General features: G+C 42.7%; 1 protein-coding gene across 7 annotated transcripts in view; it reads right to left on the bottom strand.

The window, feature by feature from the left end:
• The window catches only part of LOC138744158 (microtubule-associated protein futsch-like), a 210573-nt gene that overhangs the window by 130863 nt on the left and 57796 nt on the right, over nucleotides 1-21914 (bottom strand). For all 7 annotated transcript variants that reach the window (XM_069899816.1, XM_069899815.1, XM_069899814.1 and 4 more), the window contains one exon: nucleotides 3375-11090. In XM_069899816.1, coding sequence (XP_069755917.1) covers nucleotides 3375-11090 — 7716 coding nt within the window. The remainder of the gene's footprint in view (nucleotides 1-3374; nucleotides 11091-21914) is intronic.

Raw genomic sequence — 21914 nt, forward strand, 5'->3', positions numbered from 1 at the left:
AGTGCAGCTGGTGAATTTATATTAAAGAAAAATTACAGAAATCACAGGTCATTCTGCAATGCTTGCTTCAGTCTTTCTCCGCCAGGCACCCTCAGGCACACACCCTCACCCAAGGTCAAAGAAGCACATTTTGCTTATTTCCATCGGGTGTCAATTTGCTCTCAAAAACATAGAAGAGAAAGGCCACATTTTGATTTATTTATCTTTTGAATCCTATGTGCAAAACCTGTAGGGACTAACCCATATCTTTCTCTCGTGGTGTCAGTCAGCATGCTGAATATTGAAGTGACAAATCAAGGTTCTATTATTATTCCAGTTTTTTCATACTGTGTACTCCGAGTGAAACATTGCTGGAGACATTAACAAGCTTATTCTGACAAAGATGTTTTGTCTTTCAAGCTATTTTGGAAAAAAAGTACTTCTCTTTTAAATTAAACAATTTATTTAATTTTCAAGAACAATTCATTTGTTCAGAGAGTTAATTTTTGGTTATTAAGTTTGCCAATTTATGTGTTCAATTGACCAGGAAATTTTATTAACAATATTTAAAAGTTATAAATGATCTTTCATAATTTTTTTACAATTCTGAAAAAATGTAGTTTTCTTTACAGATTGAACAGTTGGCTGAACGAGGGGAGTGGGATTAATTATGAGCTGTCAAAAAGTATTCAGCTGTTTCATGGGTGGAGCTTGCTCTGGATGCTTACCAAGTGTCCAGCTGTTGCATAGGGCATCAATGTTGAGGAGGTGTGATTCTACCATCAAGAAGCTGACATCAGTACAAGTCCTGAAGGTAAATTCACTCTTACTAAAAGGACCACTGGCAGAAGGAAATGCCGAGAACTAAATTAATTTGGGCACTGAAGTTCACACTGTGATCATTGACTTGATGGGAATAACTCAACATGGACAAGAATTCAAACATAGAACATTACAGCATGAAACAGGCCCTTCAGCCCACGAAGTTGTGCCGACCAATAAGAAACTAGTCAACCATCTCAACCTTCCCTACCTTGGCCTTCTGGCTCACTGGCACCACTAGGGTGGCGATGTATTTTAGAATTAATTATTTGTTAGAAATAAGTTCGTTCAGATGTTAATGTCTGATGGATCCACTTATCATTTTTATGGAGAAGAACTATAATTCCAATATCCTGTACTACACATGTAAGATCACGAGTTGTAACAAAACACTGGTCTTGATCAGCCATAATGTTCCATGAGAATCAATTGAAAGAAGGGAAATCTTTCCATTCCTCAAGTTTTCATGGGTTTGTGAGAACGGTGAACCACCAAAGGAACTGCTGTCACTAACCATCTGAGACTCTAATCTTCACTAAACAATATTTATTTTTATATGCCTGTATGCATACTTGTCCTGCACATGTATTGTTTGTCTGTATGTGCATTATGTCAGTTGTGTGTTTGCACGTTTTGCACCGAGGACCTGAGAACGCTGTTTCGTTGGGTTGTTCTTGTGGAATCAGATGATAAAAAAATTTGAGTATGATTTTCCATTACTGGTCTCAGAGTCCTTTTCAATCTAATTTCACGTGTGTCCACGTATTGATGGACTTAAACATTTTTTAAACCCAATAAACCTTTTGTCTATCATACTTTTCACTCACATATTCCAAGAGTTTGGTCAGAGGGCTCTTCTTTGAGGAAGTCTGAAGAAGGAAACAAGTGGAGAAATTTGAGGGGAGGAATTGCATCCCAAAGGGATGCAGTAACCAGAGGAGGTTTAGATGGTGAGAATGGCAATAAAAACTCACTTGGTGAGATCTGAAAAGTATCTGCAAATACCAGCAATAATAGATATCAATAAACAGGAAAAGCAGAATGGAACCAATTCAATCTCTCAAAACAGTTTTTAAAAATCATCACCCAGTATTTTGCTTTAACATTGGACTTCAAAATTAATAAGGGCCCTGAAATTCGAGAGGCACATTTCCCTGCAGCTGTCCTAAACTGAAGTAAATTTTCAAACCCAATGAAATAAGGAAACGATTAGTTTCATCTTATAATTGGTAAGTATGACGAATCCTACGGATAATGAGTTTATTGTTCTACACTGTGGAGATATGTTTCCTCCACTATATATAATTATGATTGACTACCGTATATATGGAGCTGGCCCGCCCACTGATGACTCATACCCTACGAGTCCTCCCCCGTGGTCCTGGGCCATAAAGTTTGAGCCACCTCTCCCTTACCACCATTCCTACACCTGGATCCGGGCCAGCAAGGTTCTTCTGTACATTAAAGCCCATCTTTCCCTCTACCTAGTTTTTGTGGTTACTGGGAGTGCACTGCATACACGTTGTACAATTAAAAAAAAATTTTTGACATACAGCACAGTAACAGGCCCTTCGGCCCATGAGCCCGTGCTGCCCAATCCCTGTATGTTTTTGAATGGTGGGAGGAAACCCATGCAGGACATACAGACTCTTACAGACAGCACCAGGTTTGAACCCAGGTGGTTGGCCTCTGTAAAGGCTACGCTAACCCTGCTGTCCTAATGTACATATGCCTGAATACTGAATTGTTGTAGCCAAGCAAGTAGATATAAACTAGGATAATAAACTAATTGAATTAAGTTAAAAGAGACAATAAATGCATAAGATAGATAATCAATTGTTTTTCTAGATCTACTTCTTTCAATTTCCCTAGTGTTTTGTTTTGCTCTTGTCATCCATGTGACAGCAATAGGTGAACAGCTGCAGAAAACCGAAGCAGAACCATGATAAGCTTCACAAGAGCATCTCCAGAAATACACTAACCCATGTCACAAATCGTTATGCCAAGTTGGTGACTGAAAATTCATAATGGTACTCATTGCCAGCATACACCATCAGGCTTAGGTCATTTGGCCCATCAAATCCACCCGCCATTCAATCGTAGCTGATTTACTATCATTTTCAACCCCATTCTCCTGCCTTTTTCCATAACCCTTGATTGCCTTCCTAAATCAAGAACTTATCTTAAATATACCCAATGATTTAGCCTCTCCTATTTTCTTATGTTCTTATTCCAGAACGAGAAGGCACAGAAGCAATTGGCCAAATGGCCTTCTCCTCTGGCGTTAAAATCTATTGTCCAGGGTGCAAGTATTCAGTCATCGAGATTGCTTTCCAGTCAGCACAGCTGTTGACTACCTTGTGGTCATGATGCCCTTCTCCAGAGCAGCTGTTGCAACTGTAGAAATTACACCCATACCAAGGACAGAAAATAAACAAGGGATGGAGTCTCAAGAACTACAAAGGGCAGGAGAAGATTGGCTAAAAATTAAATTGTCCGCAGCCTTATCAAAACTGTTTGCTAACAAGGAAAATACATTTGTATGGAAAAGATAGAAGGAAGAACCTATGTACCTTTCAGACTTCAATCCTTCTTTAAATCCTTCCTCTGTGATTCTGACTTCAGAGTTTTCACAAGGAGCCGACAGAACCCCATCTTCCTTGGACCTACCTTCTTCTCCAGCTCTTTGTTCGATTTCAAATAAGAATTCATTTTCTAATTCAGAATTTGACATGCTGGACTGTTTTGTAATGGGCATTAGATCTACTCGAGATAAATACTCTTTTGGGAAACCATCCACAATATTTTTCTGTTCTGTGGCATGAATTTGTAAGCAACTATCTGGTGTCTGTCTGGCCTGTAACGAGGGCAGGTGCTCAGCTGCGCTACTGCCTTCAATGGCCATGGATTCAGTTGGCCGAGTTTCCTGAGGCGCCACATGATTTTTATCATCTCTGCCTTCGACTGGAATAGTCCCTCTCTCTGCTGCCACTTGGAATTTATCATTTCGTGGAGCACAATCCACCTTCAAATTTGCTTCCTCTTCACTATTGCCTTGAGAAATTTGACTGTAACATGTCTGTAGTTGCTCACGATCTGCAGCTGAAGCCAAAATGTGGTTCCTTTCCACAGCTTCAGAAAATGCCAGAGAGCAAAGAGGAATCATCTCGGGATCTACTTCACAGGTCACATTCTTTGCCATATTTCCAACATTATTTTCAAAAACACTTTCTTTTCCACTGGTGTTCAGGGACTGGCATTTCTCATGGTCATATCTTGGTCTTAAAATATCCTCTTCAATTGTTGTGCCAGAGTGCAAAGAACTGGAAATATGATGATTGGTTTCTGGAATTATATCTTCAAGGCAATGTACATTTTCAATGCATATACTTGATTTTGGTTCGATGAAGGGTAATTGCTGAGATTCACGAAGACAATTGCTTGTAGTCCCCAGCGGTTCATTCCCAATATCAATACTGGACGACAACATGACACTTCCTGGGACATCACTGTTTTCTTTTCCCATCAAACCCATGAATGCACTTTCTTTGCTGATTTCTGTTTCATCTCTACATGTCAACTGTTCAGTTCCAAGGCTGAAATTCAATAATTTATTTTCGTCAAACTCCGTGCCAAATTCCTGAGAGTTGGATATCTGTTCCACTGTTTCTGGGGCTGAAATATGCTCTGTGGGAATCAGTAGATTGATTCCTTCTTTTATCTTGATATTACTGATTTGCTCTTGTTCATTTTTGAAATCCACCGATGTTTCCTTCGACTCCCCTTTTTCAGGGCTCTGATGCATCAATGTCAGTTCAGCTGTTTCTGACGGTGTTCTTTCTCCATCCATTTTAACATTGCTCACATCTTCTGCACACACAATTTCCTTTGAGCCTCTGCTGGCAATTTCATTCTCGACCCCTTCATGAATGGAAGTCAACAAATAATCATCCTCATTATCCAGCTCGTGCATCCGCAAGTTGGGTGGCAACGTTATAATTTCCGCCATTGCAGCCATTTCTGTACCAGTCTTCAACTTAAATGCATTTGCTTCTGAGATGTTGCCTCCTACTTCAATATTCCATTTTCCTTGCTCATTATTCGATTTGACATTTGATAACTTCTCCCGAAAACCCATTTTATCCTTTCTGGCAGGACTGCATAGCAACAATGAGGTGGTGTCCGAATGCAAATAATTTTCCTCACAAACGTCATCCTTTCTGGTTTCTGCATGCATGCCACTGCTCCCTTCCCTCTGTTGATCAGCACTGGAAACCATCGGTTCATAGATGTCAGAATCCTGAGGTGCCATTGCCAAATGCATGCTTTCAGGGATTATAATATTTTCCACAGCACTCTGTGAGCTATGTACAGATTTTCCATCCGCTCTTTCCTCCACACTCGCACAGCTGCATACCATCTGCAGCTGGCTATCTAACTTACAAATCTCCTTCACTTCTTTTACATCAGGAGTCCGAGCACTTGGTGTCAAACTGATGGTTTCTGGAAAAATATTACTTGGACCATCAACCTGGAGGTTATCCGAGGTTTCAGGTCTAAGTTTGTGAACAAAGCAAACAACAGCTTTAAGTTCCTGTGCACAAGGTGGCAATTGCTTATCCATTGAGCCTTGGGTTTCTATTATACTTGATTTTAAATATTCTTCCTGAATATTTTCTTTTAAGTCATTTTGGACCATGGGTTCGTCTTTCAGATAACCAGAAAAAACTGATGTTTGTTTTCCTTTCTCTTCATGATCCTGAGGGATGCCTGTCAACTCCAGGGTTCCTGCGGGTGCAGCATGCTCAGGAGACATTTGAAAGCTCTGAATATTGTCTTCCCATGCACTGTCTTTCAGTACATCAACACCAGTTTGCTTACTAACAACTGCCAGTAAAGTTTTTTCTGACCCGTCTGGATGTTCTTCAGTGATATTTGAAGGAACACTACTCACTTTAACTACACGAGGCTGGCAAAAGATTTCCTCACAGACATTTCCTTTTGCCTCATTGATACACGCTTGTTGCTGTTCATTAATGAAGCCAGGTAATATGTTCTTCACTTCTGATGAATCATGAATCAATTTTGTGGTTTCCAGGAGGGCATTTAATGTGGTCATTTGGTAGCTGTGTACATCTTCTAAACAAACCATCTCTTTTATTTCATCGCTACATTTTTTCAACCTCCACGTATCTTCCTCTGAGCCATCTGGGCCAGTTTCAGTTACATTTGTAAGAGAGGACACTTCACCCTGATGGGCTTTTTCTCCTGTTGGACCACTATGGGATTGTGTTTGGCCATCAGTGAATCCCAGTGATGCATCTGTATCTTCATGCTCGAGAGGAATGGAAAACTTTGGAGCCAAAGTAATTAATTCTGCAAGGGAGGTTTTCAAATTCACTTGAGGACTGCTCATACTTTCAGCAAAATTATTTACCTTCCTTGCAGTTCCACATGTTTGCTGATGTTCTCTATGGTCATCCACATTCGTCAAACTCTCCTTCAATACTTCTATGCTGGAATAGTTATCCTTCAATCCAGTGGTTGTGAATTGGGGAATATTTTCTTCATTGATCTGAAAACCAGCAACATTTTCTTCATTGTGGTTGTCTTTCATTCCTCCTGAGGAAAGTTTTTGTTTTCCATCATCATCAAGATTGAAGTGCTCCTCTTCCATCAGATTTGGATCCTGCAAAGATTTCAATGAGGCTGCAGGTTCAGGCTTCAAACCACCTACCATATTTTCTGCAACAGTTCTAAAACATGATATTTTATCTCCTGTCACTTCCTGTTTTCTCCTGTCATCCGCATACTGACTTTCATTGCTGAATCCAATTGGTGTTTCTTCCAGATTTGGGGTATCTTCACACTGGCAGTTGGCTGGTGAGTTCCAAACTTCTGAGGATGAAAATTTTACAGCTTCAGTCCAAAGACTTTGCTCACTGACTTCAAAGAATGTTTCTTCTCTCCCACTTTCCTCCTGTTCTTTGTTGAGCCATGGTAATGTAATGCTTTGTTCCTCTATCTCAGGATTCTTGATGTCGATTGATAATTTTATGGCCTCTGGAGGATAAATATTTTTCATTGGTATTTGGCACTGCTCGACATTTTTCAGGGGAAGTCCATTTTTGAATTCATTGCCAGACATTTGCTGCTCTTCTGGAGAACAGCAAGAACCTTCTGATGCTGGTGCTTCAGTTGTTCCATCCTCAAGAGTCGGAGCTAATCCTCTGCTTATTGACAACGCTATATCTTTAGGGCACTCCTGGAGGCCTTCATAATCCTGTTTAGGGCACTCCTGGAGGCCTTCATAATCCTGTTTAGGGCACCCCTGGAGGCCTTCATAATCCTGTTTAGGGCACTCCTGGAGGCCTTCATAATCCTGTTTAGGGCACTCCTGGAGGCCTTCATAATCCTGTTTAGGACACTCCTGGAGGCCTTCATATTCCTGTTTAGGACTCTCCTGGAGGCCTTCATATTCCTGTTTAGGACACTCCTGGAGGCCTTCATATTCCTGTTTAGGACACTCCTGGAGGCCTTCATATTCCTGTTCAGGACACTCCTGGAGGCCTTCATATTCCTGTTCAGGACACTCCTGGAGGCCTTCATATTCCTGTTCAGGACACTCCTGGAGGCCTTCATATTCCTGTTCAGGACACTCCTGGAGGTCTTCATATTCCTGTTCAGGACACTCCTGGAGGCCTTCATATTCCTGTTTAGGACACTCCTGGAGGCGATATTCCTGTTTAGAGCACTCCTGGAGGCCTTCATATTCCTGTTTAGGACACTCCTGGAGGCCTTCATAATCCTGTTGCTGTTTTTCTCTGCAAGATTGTTGTTTTTCACCAGTGAATGTCAACAGTGCTTCTTTCAGCCCAATCCCATCAGGATGCAGAGTGGAAGATTGCAATTCCATTCCTGCCGGCATGGCATTAACTGGAGCAGGCTGAAAGTTGCCCAGCTCCACTTTGGAAATATTTTCTTCCAATTCTTTTTGTTTGCCATAATAATTCAAAGTCAACTTTTCATTTTCTGTAACTTTTGAATCAATATTCTGCATTGTGGAAGATGATTGTTCAGTGGACTGGAACAAATTAGATTGTGGATCAACTGCATTGTTGTAATTATTGGCTTCCAACATTTCATTTTGACTTTGCTGTTCTTGGAGGCTCAACGATGTTTCACTTAATTGACGAGGGCTAGGAATCTCTGAACGAGGTGACAGATTTGTGCTTCTGGTAATAAGCTTCTCAGTATCAATCTGTAGGTTTTCTTCACAACCTTTTCCTTTGGTTAACTGTTGTATTAATAATTCTTTTGGTTCTATTGCATCATGATTAACTGGTAATTCTGTAGGTTCTACAATTAAAGTATCTTCCACCGGTTTCTGAGGAAGGATTTTCCAGAGGCTTTCTTTAAACTCACTTTCACATACATGTTGCTGTGGGTGAGCAAAGGTTTCCGCCATCTCTTCCTCAATCGGAGCATTCTGAGACTTCAGTGCCATTGCCGCTCTTCCTGACAACATGGCATCCACAGGATCTTCCTGGAGCCTGCAAATGTTCACCTCATGGTCTCTGTGCTGCTCCTCGCTGATGAGCACTTGCAGTTGTTCTCCACCAAATCCCACCGAGGACTCCTTCACTCTCCCACCAGCAGCCGGTGGAGCGACTGGCATTGATTCCATGCTTTCCAAAATTCCATCCTGCCCGTCAGTCTGCAGGCTGCACTCTTCTCCAAAGAGCTTTGCGTTGATTTCTCCCTGTGCTGCTTGACGTGAATTGTCATGGCTTAAATGTGACCCCTCACTATTTGTGACTGATGAGTCAGTCATTGGAAGAGCAAGTAGGAACTGCCCCATGTCAAACAACAAAGTACTTTCCATAGTAGCTGGCGGACTACATTCATTTCCCTTCAGCACTTTGCTTTGCTTTTCATTGCTACATGTCTGCTTGCTACTGACACACTTTAATGACTCTTCCACTTCAGCTGCACCAGGAACGTGCAAGCCAGCTGGCAACTGCAAGGCTGCTGGGATTATAGTATTGCTCAGATCTTCTTGACAGGGTGTTTCTGCAGAGCACACTTGTGTTTGTTCGGCGAAATTACTGAAATTGGATCGTTTCTCTTCTGTTCCCTCTGTGGGATCACAGTCTTGAAGGCTGAGCAGTAAATCTCTGCTTTCTGCAAAGCTGGAACTTTCTGACCTCGCCTGCATGTTACGTCGGTGTTCTTCTGAATGCGGTTCCATGTTTTCACTGCCAGATATTTGCTGATTATCAGTAGTAGACAACTGTGCCTCTTTCTGTCTAACTGTACCAGGAATTTGTGAGCTAGGTGGCAGTTCTGCACATACAGTCCCTTTGCAAGTGCCTTCCTTCAACATACTGTTACCTGTTTGCAGCTGCTCTATGTCGAGAGCCAACGCCATTGTGTCTGGAGACTGGGTGCTTGAGGACAACTCAAATATGGCTGGAAATATCTTCCTTTCTAAATCCACGTCCTTTTGCAAGCACAACATCTCCTCACACAATTCACTTTCTGTCTGACTTACATATGCTTGCTTTTCAATGGAAGAGTTCAGATCCAGAATACTTGCCAGTCCTTCATTTAGAACAGAATCCTGAGGGTGAGAAGACAGTCCCATTTCAACTCCCAGCAGCCCAGGTTCCTGACCAGTTTCAAGATTTTCCTCAGATAGGCTGTCTTGCTTATCTCTGCTACAGGACAGCTGGCTGTTTGGGAAGCCCTGTAACACTTCCTTCACTTCACCTGAGTCCAAGTTCGGACAGTGTGCCAACTCATTGGTTTCTGGAAAAGAATACTCTTCCATGACAATCGGTGCATTGGAAAATATTTTGTGCGGAGCCACTGCTGGGTACTCATGACTTCGTGTTTGTTGATTACCATCACAACAGAAACCTAATGGGCTCTCCGGTGGAGTATTTTGAATGTTCTGTGTTGATTTGGTTTCCTGAACATTGTCTTCACAATCATGTCCTTTTGAGTCACTGTAATAAATCTGAGGTTCACTGGTGGAAACAATTCCTTTCTCTTTTGACTCCAACGTTGCAAAGTTTTCAGGAATGATCGGAGAACTTACTTTTGTTTGCTGATTGCATACTTGACCTTGTTCAGTGTCACAGCAGAGAGACATGAGGTCATCCTTAGTTCTACCAGTAATGGGATCATGATGAATTGAGGGCTGCACTGTGCTTTCGGCAATGCTCTCCACCCTAGGTGCAGAGCCAACGACATTCTCTGAGAAGGTATTTTCTTGCTCTTTCCTCCCTGTTTTCTGTTCTCCGTCGTTGACTGGTAGCAATATCACATTAAGTTTTGTGGCGTCAAAATCTGAATTGCAGATGGAAAGTAATTCCATTTTTGCAGGGCCTCCCTGATCCCCAGTGACACTCAAAAAGCTGCAGTCATCTTCTTCACTCTTGCGTGTTTGATGTTGATCTATCGTGCTCATCAAACTCAACTCATTCCTATCCAACACAGCTCCATCTGATGAATTTTGTGCATATTCTGAGACGGATGGTGCACCTTCACTTTCCTTCGTGTTGACCTCCGGTGGAATACAAGCATCCTCTGATTTGCTGGCCACTTCTGCAGTGAGCTGCACACTCCCGGCTTCAACTCGAGAATGATTGACATCGCGGTGACCTGCCACATTCTCAGCGTGTTTTTCTAAACTTGCCGGTGTCAGATATTTTGGGTCTTGGATTTCCATCATTAACAGACCGCTGTGGCCATCTGTGCTTTTTGTCAGATTTTCTTCTGTGATGGATTCTTTGCATCCTGGGACTGGCAACATTAGGCCAGACTTAATCTCTTGGGCAGGTAACTGATCTCCCCCAACTGCACCCTGTGGGGAAGGAGATGAGCTCTGCTCGTCTGTTTCATCCATCTGCTTACCATGATGCAATGGATCTGACAATGTATCCTCAGCTGCAATCACTACAGCCGTTCCATCTTCTGATAAAGAACTCACGTTCAGACCTTGGGCAGTACCTGCTGTCCAAACAGCTTTTGTCTTGTTGATGGTATTATTCACTTTCAGTGTATTTATTTCACACACACCATCTTTCAGTGAAGGCCACAAGCAATTAGTATTTTCAGCAAATAGGGGGGGCTTTGGATCTGCTGATATTTGAGAATTTTCTTGTACTCCACATTGTGATGGCAAACCCCTTGGTTCGGTTAGAATTCCTTGCGATGTTGAACTGAAATTGTTTTCCGCACCAGTGTCGGGACACTCGACGTCACTATCTCCTATTTTGGGGCTGTTAATAGTGGAAAAATTTGACAATTACTAAAATACCAACATAATATCTGTTGTGCAAATAGACTTCATTCAGTCGACATGCAGCAGGTTTAAGATGCTGAAGCCAAGCACTGCATGCATCGAGGCAGTGATTAGTTCAATATTAAGTGAACAGCCCCCTCACTCTCATAAACAGCACAAGTGGACAGTCTGATTTGCTCATTCTTCCTTGCATCAGACCATTAATATCAACTGGTCTTATTGAAAGCCCAGAAAATATGAACCAATTAATCAGACAAATCTAGGCTCAACATTAAAATGAACCCAAAGTTATTTTTCTGCAACGTATGATATGTAACTGCTTCCATCTTTCTTTTTTTTCCCCCAGCGACTACTCCCTTCGCTCTTCATGCGAAGGTGGGAAAGACAAAACACTGGATATTTTACATTGAAAAGAAAAAAAATACTGAGAATAAAACCCAACTTTCCTCTCGTTACAAATGAGAGCTGGTGCGCCCAGGGCTTCCAGAAGATTTATTGGATGATTCAGGGACGTTTTCTATTAATAATGATAGATCTACGTCAGAAAGTATTAGTAAGAGAAATTCTCTTCCAACGATAAAAGTCACATTGGAACTTTATTCCAAACAGCACATTGCACACATCATATATTCTGTCATGTTAACCATGATCTTTTGGAGGGAGCACAGAAGCAGGGCAGGAATCTGAAAATCCAGGAATGAGAGATGTCCTCCTATTTTATTGGCAGCATTTCACTATCTCCTTTCCTTTATGTCTTAATTGACAGCCGAGCTAGTTGCCTGGAGGCAAATCCCAGTGGTTGGTGGTCAGGTTAGGTCGAGAGGGGGAAATTGTCTTCTGGATAAACAATGCAAAACGAATGTGAGGAACAACTTTTATGCAGAGAGAAGATACCTCCAGGGGCGGTACGGTTAGCGTCGCGGTGAGTGCCTCGCTATTACAGTGACTGGTTTCGAATCCGGCTCTGTAAGGAGTTTGTATGTTCTCCCTGTCTGCATGGGTTTTCTCTGGGCACTCTGGTTTCCTGCCACCCTTCAAAAAAATGGGTTGCAGGTTAAATTGGGTGCATCTGGGCGGCACGGGCTCGAGGGCCGAAAGAGCACGTTATCGTGCTGTATGTCGGATTAAAAAAATAATTTGGGCCTTCTCTTCCTGTGGAGATAATGACACAGCAACAGAGTCAACCAGAGCTTTCAAAGGAGAATTGCATTGGCACTTAAGGGAAAAAAATGTAGGGAAATAGGGTTGATGGGATTGTCTAACGAGAAGCTGGCAGAGATTAAATGGCCTAAGTGGCCTTCTTCTGCGCTCAAAGCAAAAACAAAAACAAAAACTGCTGGAAGTACTCAGCGGGTCAGCCAGAGAAAAATGTGAGTCAGCGTTTCAGGTCATGGACCCTGTTCACAACCATGATGCCTTGACTCTATAAACATTGAACCTAAACAAATCCAAGCAACATCAATGGTGGATTTACAAGGATTCTGATTATGTGCATTTCCAGTTACAAAGTGGTACATTGTTTAATCTCTCTACCCAAAATCATGGAGGATTTGATGTTTTTTTTCCCCCAAGAAATGAATTCCCAGATTTAATTTAATGCAGCGGTGAAACATTTTGTTTTGCCAGCATATTGTTCCTGTTAGCATTTATCTGCTGCATTTTGCACTCCTGTTGTCACCATTCAACTTTATTGAGGGTAGCTACCCCCAGTTGAATAGTGTCCTGCCTCTCCAGGTGAGAAGCAGGCAGGGGACATAACCGCTGCTGTTAAAATTGACAGTGGGCACACAAGCAGGGACTTGATTGTCCACGCGTGTCCATGGATTCACCTCCAGAGCTCCCTCTGCAGCTGTACAACCTTCGACCCCACTCCATCGGCAAACCCAGGCACCCAGATCAGACCCTCCAATTGAATCCATTAGGCTAACAAAAAGTCACCATGAGCATAGCCCAGCAGCCCTGACAATAAGATAAAGAGAAGTTAAAGAGAGTCCCTTGGAGACACTGAGTGTCCGTAGATTCAATTCCAGCATTCTCCCCCCTCATCAGCGCCCGAGGCCTTTCAGTAACCCTTCTTGCCCTCAGCACCCTCTCTAACCCCAGGCCCAATAACTGATTCCTATGAGCCAATCTGCAGCAGCTCACAGCCTGCTGTGAGTCTTGCAGCCACTGAGCCCCTCGCTGGTCTATGCCGTGGTAACCTTTCCTGTTGGGCTGACTCTCGGCCACCTTCTTAGCCCCAGCAACCCCTCGTGGTCCACTGCCAAGCATCTTGGGGCATGGACCTCCATGGCTTTCAAGGTTTGGGAAAAAAATACTAGTTTGGGAAAAAAAATACCGTCAACCCAGTTAACGGGCTCTTTAGTGCCTGCAGGAGGTGATCAGCCTAACGATCGTGCAGTAAGATCCTGCAGAGGACGGTGCGTCACCATTCCCCACTCTCCTGGGTCCATACCAGCAGCAGTGCTACTGTGACAGAAGCCTCACCGTCTTCAAGAAATTAAATTTTGGAGCAAACAAGTTCTGCTGTAATTGTACAGAGTACAGATGAGGCTGCACCTGGAGCACTGGATATGGTTCTAACCTCCTTACTAGAAAAAAAGATACACTAGGTTTGGAAGGGGAGCAGAGAACTTCACTGGATTGATTCTCGAGATGAGGGGTTGAGCCAAGTGCAGAAATTGAGTTGCGTGAGAATATACTCACTGGAATTCAGAAGAATGATATGAAAGGGATAGACAAGATAGGGGCAGGAATGTAGTTTTCACTGATAGGTGAGAGTAGAACTAAGGGGCAGAGCCTCACAATTCAATTACACTGTTACTGTCAATGCTGCAACATGTCCAGTGACCTCTGCAAATACCAAGTTTTCTAGTATTCAACTCCTTACATCCTTATGCATTCTCACTCCTGATTTATGCCTCTTCTTTCTAACAATGGTTTCTGGGCACTTGTGGTTCAGGTGAGTAGATTTAGGAGAGAGAAGAGGAGCAACTACTTTTCCCAAAGATTCGTGAATGTGTGCAATTTTCTCCTGAAGGAAGCAGTCAAAGCTACCTCAATAAATATATTTCAGACACAGTTTGATAGACTTTTGCAAATTAAGGGTTTAAGGGTAACTAAGAAGTATGGTGAAAACGAAGTCAGGGTAGGTGGAGGCGAGTCCACAGCTCGATCAGTCATGGTCTTATTAAATGGCGGAGCAGATTCGCTGGGGCACATCGCCTTTTTCTACCCTATTTCATATGCTCTTATAAAATGGCTGTGGGGGAAAAAAATCTGATTTGACCACGCAAGGCTTTCAATGCAGGATTATATTGAGAAAGCATTGCAATATTGGGGCTGTCATATTTCAATTGAAAAGCTAAGATATTCAAGTGGACATTAAAGCGACTATAAAAAAAGCATTCTGGACTACATTGTTCCCTCAACCAGCATGTCTAAGACTAGGTTAAATAATCGTATTCCTCATTCACTTTGTAAGTCCTCACTTTGAACAAATTGGTTGCCTCATTTGCTGCCAACAATATTTGCATGAAGCACCTTTGACATTGTAAAACAAAACTAATGCCACGAGGAGCCACATTGGGATATATGACAATTGAGTGTTTGGTAGGTCAGTCAAAAAGAGAAATTTTAAGAGATAAATGAGAAACTGATGGCAAAAGGCAAGATAATCATAATTCCATTTCAAAAAATAATTTGTGTGAATAACTTTAAGTCGGTTCTCAAGAAATTGCCATGGGCATCATGTAAATTCTGCTTTTACACTACATGATACCATAATCAAAATAAGGGACAGGTATCAAAGACCCAAGGGGCCTTTCAAGCGATACGAGATATACCTTGCTTTGAAGAACTGCTTTGCCTTTCAATTCCCCAGTGGTTCAAGAAAACAATTTTTAAGGCCATTTGCACTTTATAGGCAGTCAGATGGTCCACTATATTAGAACCATAAAGCTAAAAATAAACTAATAATTGTAGCCTCAGGGGCACATTAAACCAAAGGATTCTTGTGCTATTGCACTAAAGAACTGAGGTGCTTCTTGTGATTGAGCTGGTAAATCAACATTCAATGATCCAGAGTCACTGATGGCATTAGCGACTGAAGGCCAGTGATTTATGTTGTATTCCATTTAGCAGATGTGAAAATGTCTGCTGTGGAAACGTCAATAGCTTTGCCACAAAATTAGATTCCAAACACTAAGCACCACATTAGTGTGCCATATGATTTATTAGAATGGCAGTTACAATGTATTTTAATTGATCTAACATATTTTGCCCAGAAAATAGTTAACAAATGAGCCACTTTGGATCAACCTGCATCCTTGGCAACTGAATAATATGATTCGATGGCATTCAAATTGATATTAGAAATTGAGATTAAAAACTAAAAGGAAGGACACTTGCTTTATATATTAGTCAGTCTTAAGACATCGCAAACAACTTCATAAATGATAAATTGCAAGAAAGTAAGAATAGCTTGAAAAAATAATGAAATTCTAAAATGACGATAAATATGATTTATAGAGATAATTTGATCATCACTCAATTTATAGAATGTGTGGAAGTGTATAGCAGCAACTTGGCTTCAATGCAACATCAGTCTTCCTCACATCTAAAATTACCTCCACCTTCTCATACACAGTCCACGAATATGTACAACTTTTTGAATGCATACTAACTTGACAAAACGTCAGTGTACAAAGGATCACTAGCAACTATGGTTCCTAAATGAGCATTTTATGACTTTGAGGAGATTTGGTATGCCACCAAAGACTCTCGAAAACTGCTACAGGTGTAGTGTGGAGAGCTTACTGGCTGGTTGCATCCCTGTCCAGAACAGAGGTGCCAACCCTCAGGACAAGAAAAAGCTCCAGAGGGTTGTTAACTCGGCCTGTGACATCACAGGCACCAGACTTCACTCCGTGTAGCACATCTCCAAGAGGTGATGTCTTAAGAAAGCAGCCTCTTCCCCCACACCACCCAGACCATGGACTCTTCACCCTTCTACCGTGAGGAAAAAGGTACAGGAATCTAAAGATGAGCACTCAGTGGCGCAAGGACAACTTCTCCCCTCTGCCATCAGATTCTTGATGAATAATGAACCACAAACACTTCGACATTTTCTTCCGCTATTTTTATTTATTTGGTAAAGTGGTTGGATATAAATGTTTGCACCATGACGCTGCTGCAAAACAATTTTGTGACATGTTTATGACAATAAATTCTGATTCTGATATACAACAATTGAAATGGCCGCACTGAATAACAGTGACACCATCACGTTTGTGTCACTTCAAAGATGCTCCACAACTAAACGATACTGTATATGTTCAAGAGGGAAAATGTATGTATCTTGATCAATGTGGCGTGAAGCAAGGCTGTGTTCTCGCACCAACCCTCTTTTCAATCTTCTTCAGCATGATGCTGAACCAAGCCATGAAAGACCCCAACAATGAAGACGCTGTTTACATCCGGTACCGCACGGATGGCAGTCTCTTCAATCTGAGGCGCCTGCAAGCTCACACCAAGACACAAGAGAAACTTGTCCGTGAACTACTCTTTGCAGACGATGCCGCTTTAGTTGCCCATTCAGAGCCAGCTCTTCAGCGCTTGACGTCCTGCTTTGCGGAAACTGCCAAAATGTTTGGCCTGGAAGTCAGCCTGAAGAAAAATGAGGTCCTCCATCAGCCAGCTCCCCACCATGACTACCAGCCCCCCCACATCTCCATCGGGCACACAAAACTCAAAACGGTCAACCAGTTTACCTATCTCGGCTGCACCATTTCATCAGATGCAAGGATCGACAATGAGATAGACAACAGACTCGCCAAGGCAAATAGCGCCTTTGGAAGACTACACAAAAGAGTCTGGAAAAACAACCAACTGAAAAACCTCACAAAGATAAGCGTATACAGAGCCGTTGTCATACCCACACTCCTGTTCGGCTCCGAATCATGGGTCCTCTACCGGCACCACCTACGGCTCCTAGTACGCTTCCACCAGCGTTGTCTCCGCTCCATCCTCAACATCCATTGGAGCGCTTTCATCCCTAATGTCGAAGTACTCGAGATGGCAGAGGTCGACAGCATCGAGTCCACGCTGCTGAAGATCCAGCTGCGCTGGATGGGTCACGTCTCCAGAATGGAGGACCATCGCCTTCCCAAGATCGTGTTATATGGCGAGCTCTCCACTGGCCACCGTGACAGAGGTGCACCAAAGAAAAGGTACAAGGACTGCCTAAAGAAATCTCTTGGTGCCTGCCACATTGACCACCGCCAGTGGGCTGATAACGCCTTAAACCGTGCATCTTGGCGCCTCACAGTTTGGCGGGCAGCAACCTCCTTTGAAGAAGACTGCAGAGCCCACCTCACTGACATAAGGCAAAGGAGGAAAAACCCAACACCCAACCCCAACCAACCAATTTTCCCCTGCAACCGCTGCAACCGTGTCTGCCTGTCCCGCATCGGACTTGTCAGCCACAAACGAGCCTGCAGCTGACGTGGACTTTTTACCCCCTCCATAAATCTTCGTCCGCGAAGCCAAGCCAAAGAAGAAGTGTGAAAAATAAAAAATCTAAAAAAAAAGAAAAAAAAAAGATGCTCCACAACTCTGGCGTCCAGAAAAGGATGATGTGAAATCCCTTCACGGAATCCCCTCATACTTATGGGTCTGACATCACTAAAGTTGGCAGTACAATCATTAATGATTTTTATGTTAAAAGCTGGCCAAATAGAAAATGGTTCAGGAAGTGGGTTTTATGGACAAATTCAAAGGGGAAGCAAAGGGATGTTTCAAGTCAGACCTGAGATGGCCACACCAATTGGAAGGACGGAAAGTTCAGGAGATGGCCACAATTGGAAAGGGACAATGTAGAGTACATACATGACATCACATAAAACCCCCAAGATTCATTTTCACCAGATGAGGCAGAATTACAACTTATTGGTAGCGCAAAAAAAACTATACACAATGTACACATGTAAACAAATAAAAAAATGTAAACACACTGATTGTGCAATACAGAAAAAAAAAATCAATAACATGCAAAAGTCCTTAAATGATTGAGTTTGTTGTTAAGGAATCTGCTGGGAGCAGCTGTTCCTGAACCTGGTGGTGCGAGTCTTGTGGCACCTAGACCTCTTTCCTGATGGCAGCAGTGAGAACAGAGCGTGTGCTGGGTGATGATTGCTGCTGCTCTCCAGTGGCAGCGTTCCCTATAGATGTTATTTATGGTGGGGAGGGTTTTACCTGTGATGTCCCGGACCTTTTGGAGGGCTTTTCATTCAGAGATATCAGTGTCCCCATACCAGACCGTGATGCAGCCAGTCAGCAGACTACCCACCACACATCTGTAGCAGTTTGCTCAGATTTCCGGTGTCATATCAAACCACTGCAAACTCCTGAGGATTTAGAGGTGCTGATGTGCTTTCTTCACGACGCCATTAGTGTGTTGGGTCCAGGAAAGATGCTCTGAGATAGTAACTCCCAAGATCTAAAAACTGAAAGAAGCTAAACGTGGAGATGAGAATATTGAGACCTTGTGGGAAAGAACTTATAGGTAAGAATTGCAAAAGGGTAGCAGGAGATGAATACTAGAAAAAGCGACATTTACGGAAGGTTACAGACAGATCGAAACATTGATAGTATCAGTGTAATTGAATATGAGAATGACAAAGGCACAGATGGGCACAATTAGCCATTGCCATTTCAATGATCAATAGCTATCTCTTCTAATAATTTCTATTTCAGTCTCTTGGGGTTCTCTCTGTTGTGTTTGTTGAAGCTGGTCAAGATACTAAAACTCCTCATTGTGCCATAACAATCTGGAGACACTCTTGTTAGAATCTCCTAACTCAAAGTACAGTGAGTTTTTATTCTTTGAACAAAAATAACATCAGGTGATTCAATTCAGTTTCAATAACTACAATAAAATTATTTACTTCAATTTTTTAGTCTGATAAATCATACATACACAGTAGAATCACACTGTAAAAAAAGAAAATACCTCTTTATGTTCAAAGATTTTTGCTGGGGCAAAAATAGTTGGTCGAAAAGCTTCCAGACACCCACGTATTATGACAGCTCACCTTAGATACACAAATACCCCAATTATTGATGATCTGAGCAAATCTGCCTGTGACCATGTTTGATGTGCTGTGACAAATTAAATCTGGACTGGGAGGTTCCTTCATTTCAGTTACAGCGGTGCAAAATAACTTAAGCTGAAAGTTCCTGAAGCAGACAAAGAATTGCTGGAGGAACTCAGCAGGTCAGACAACATCCATTGGTCTCTGAAGCCGAGTTTGACACCAGCCACTTGGCATAGCCCCATTGTCTTACGTCGAATAACACTTGTACCCCCTTCTCCTGTTGTGGGCCAGCAGCCAGGGCTCTGTTGACGATGCCATTTGTTGCAAAGCTGTCGTTTTCATTTCAAAACTGATTGTCGCTTGTATAATATATTAGAACAGGTGTTATTAAGACTGCTTGCATTGTATATATCCACATATATCCACATAATTCCATAAACTATAACTTCTGAAATACTCCAAGCACTCCCTGTCTCTTGTCAATGGAAAGGCCTCATGATTGATACTCACTGTGACTTTTACTACGGAGCATTACTCCAACTTGATTTCTATCCAGCCTTTGGCACAGCTCACCACATTTTCCACTTCATTACTAGTCTAGGCTTTCGTCCAGTGGTTGGCAATGTTCTCACTTGGTTCAATGCATAATACAGTTCCAACCGCAATTGTATTCTATTTCTGAAATTCCATCAACTTTAATGAAACATCATTTGTGGGGTGTAGAAAACCTCATGCTGCTATGAGGTGAAACAAGAAAGTCAGCGGACACTGTGATTGGAGTTAATGCACAAAAATGCTGGAGAAACTCCGCAGGTCCCTCAGCGACCACAGCGGGCAAAGATACATAACCGATGTTTCGGCCCTGGGTCTGAGCAAAAAGCAGACAGGAGTCTGAATAAAAAGGTTGGGGGAGGGGATGAGCACAGGAAAGAGGGCATAGATGGACGCAAAGAGGGGGGCAGGAGAGAAAATGATCGGTGGAGGGGGGGTTATTAGCTTGGTGAATGCAGAGCTGGAAGAAAGGAGGCAGGGATAGGGAATGAGAGATACGGAGTGGGGAAGAGGGGTATCATTGGGCCCAATAGAAAGGAGAGGTCAATGTTAATGGCATCTGGTTGGAGGCTGTCCAGACAGAATATGAGGCATTGTCACTTGTGGGAGGTCTCAGTTGGGAAATGCATTAGACCATGGACGGACATGTCAGCATGGAAATAGGGCAGGGAATTGAAATGGGCTGCCACTGGGAGATCCCCACTAATGCTGTGGACAGAACAAAGCCAACTCCCAGTCTGTGTCCAGTCTCTTCAATGTCGAGGGGGGTCACATGCAGTAGATGGCCCCTGCAGATTCACAAGTGAAGTGTAGTTTCACTTGGAAGGACTGATTGGGGCCCTGAACAGTGGTGAGGAAGGTGTGGGAACGTGCAGAAATTTCCTCCACCAAAACGTGATCCCACCATATCTTCCCCTCTCCTCCCCTCCCCATCTTCAGCAGGGACCTCTCCCTCCATGACTCCCTTATCCACTCATCCCTTCCCACCAATCGCTCCCTTGGCCCTTAGTCTAGCGACCATGTAAAAGGCCACACTTGCACCTTCCCCTGCCTTTTTTATCAGGTGTCTGCCTGCCTTTTGCTCAGACCTTGGTGAAGGGCTCAGGTCCTAAAGGTGAGTTAGAGATCTTTGCCTCCCATGGACTGTGTGGGATCTGCTGAGTTTCACCAGCAATTCTGTGCATTTTCCACTGCATTTATGTGAAGTATCAGCAGGAAACAACCAGTTTCTGGTCAAGAATATGTAACTCAGCTTTTCAGTACACACTCCAACTATGAAACATGGACTTGAAATAGTGTGACTAAACAGTGTGACACTTCATTATTTTGCCCCACTCTAAATGAGGAATTATGTGTTGACACCTCTTTAGATTAATATCTTGAAGGGGAGCATAAAAGGAGCAAGTAAGGCCATCGTGAGAACTTGCAGACAATAAATCCAAAGGGTGGGATAATAAAAGACAGCTTTCTTGCACATTTTCAAGATCTAACTTAATTAGGAGATATAATATAGTTGAGATGAAGGAAGCAACACTGACTGAAGGTGAAAATGATCAGGTGCTGGAGTCTTCCTATTCCTGAATGCCATCCGACATAGATTTCCCATAACATTCCTTGCCCACCACCCAATGTCAATTGAAAGAGGCATCGAAATTAAAAGAGACTGAAATTCTTTCTATATTTTCTTTTGGAGGATTTAATAAAGCCTGTTTCTATGAGGTTGCTTCTCATCTGCTCCAGAAATCAAGTTTTAAAGACAGGAAGTGGGATTTGCTGTGGCTAAGTCTCAAGAACTATTCCAGCTGTGGCCCCTTCCACTCTGGAATAGAAGTACTGTTCTGCAAGTCATTCCATGATATACGATGTTAGCAAGTCATTCCATGATATACGAAAATAAGTTACACTCAAACATGAGCCGAGGCTTGACGAGGGGCTGCATGAGAGTTCCACCGGCAGCATCTGCTGCAACACTCTCACTGAGATCAGTGTTAAATGTGAAGATACATAACCAGCAGTTCAGGCCTGAGCTCTTTATCAAAGTCGAAGCTAAATGAAGGCAGGCACCTTGGATAAAATGGTTGGGGGACAGGCAGAGGGAGAAGAGCACAGGTCCACAGGCAAGAGGTTAATTTCTTTTTGCACTACCAATGTGG

This window comes from Narcine bancroftii, chromosome 10 (assembly GCF_036971445.1).
Source record: "Narcine bancroftii isolate sNarBan1 chromosome 10, sNarBan1.hap1, whole genome shotgun sequence".
In the NCBI taxonomy this organism is placed as follows: Eukaryota; Metazoa; Chordata; class Chondrichthyes; order Torpediniformes; family Narcinidae; genus Narcine; species Narcine bancroftii.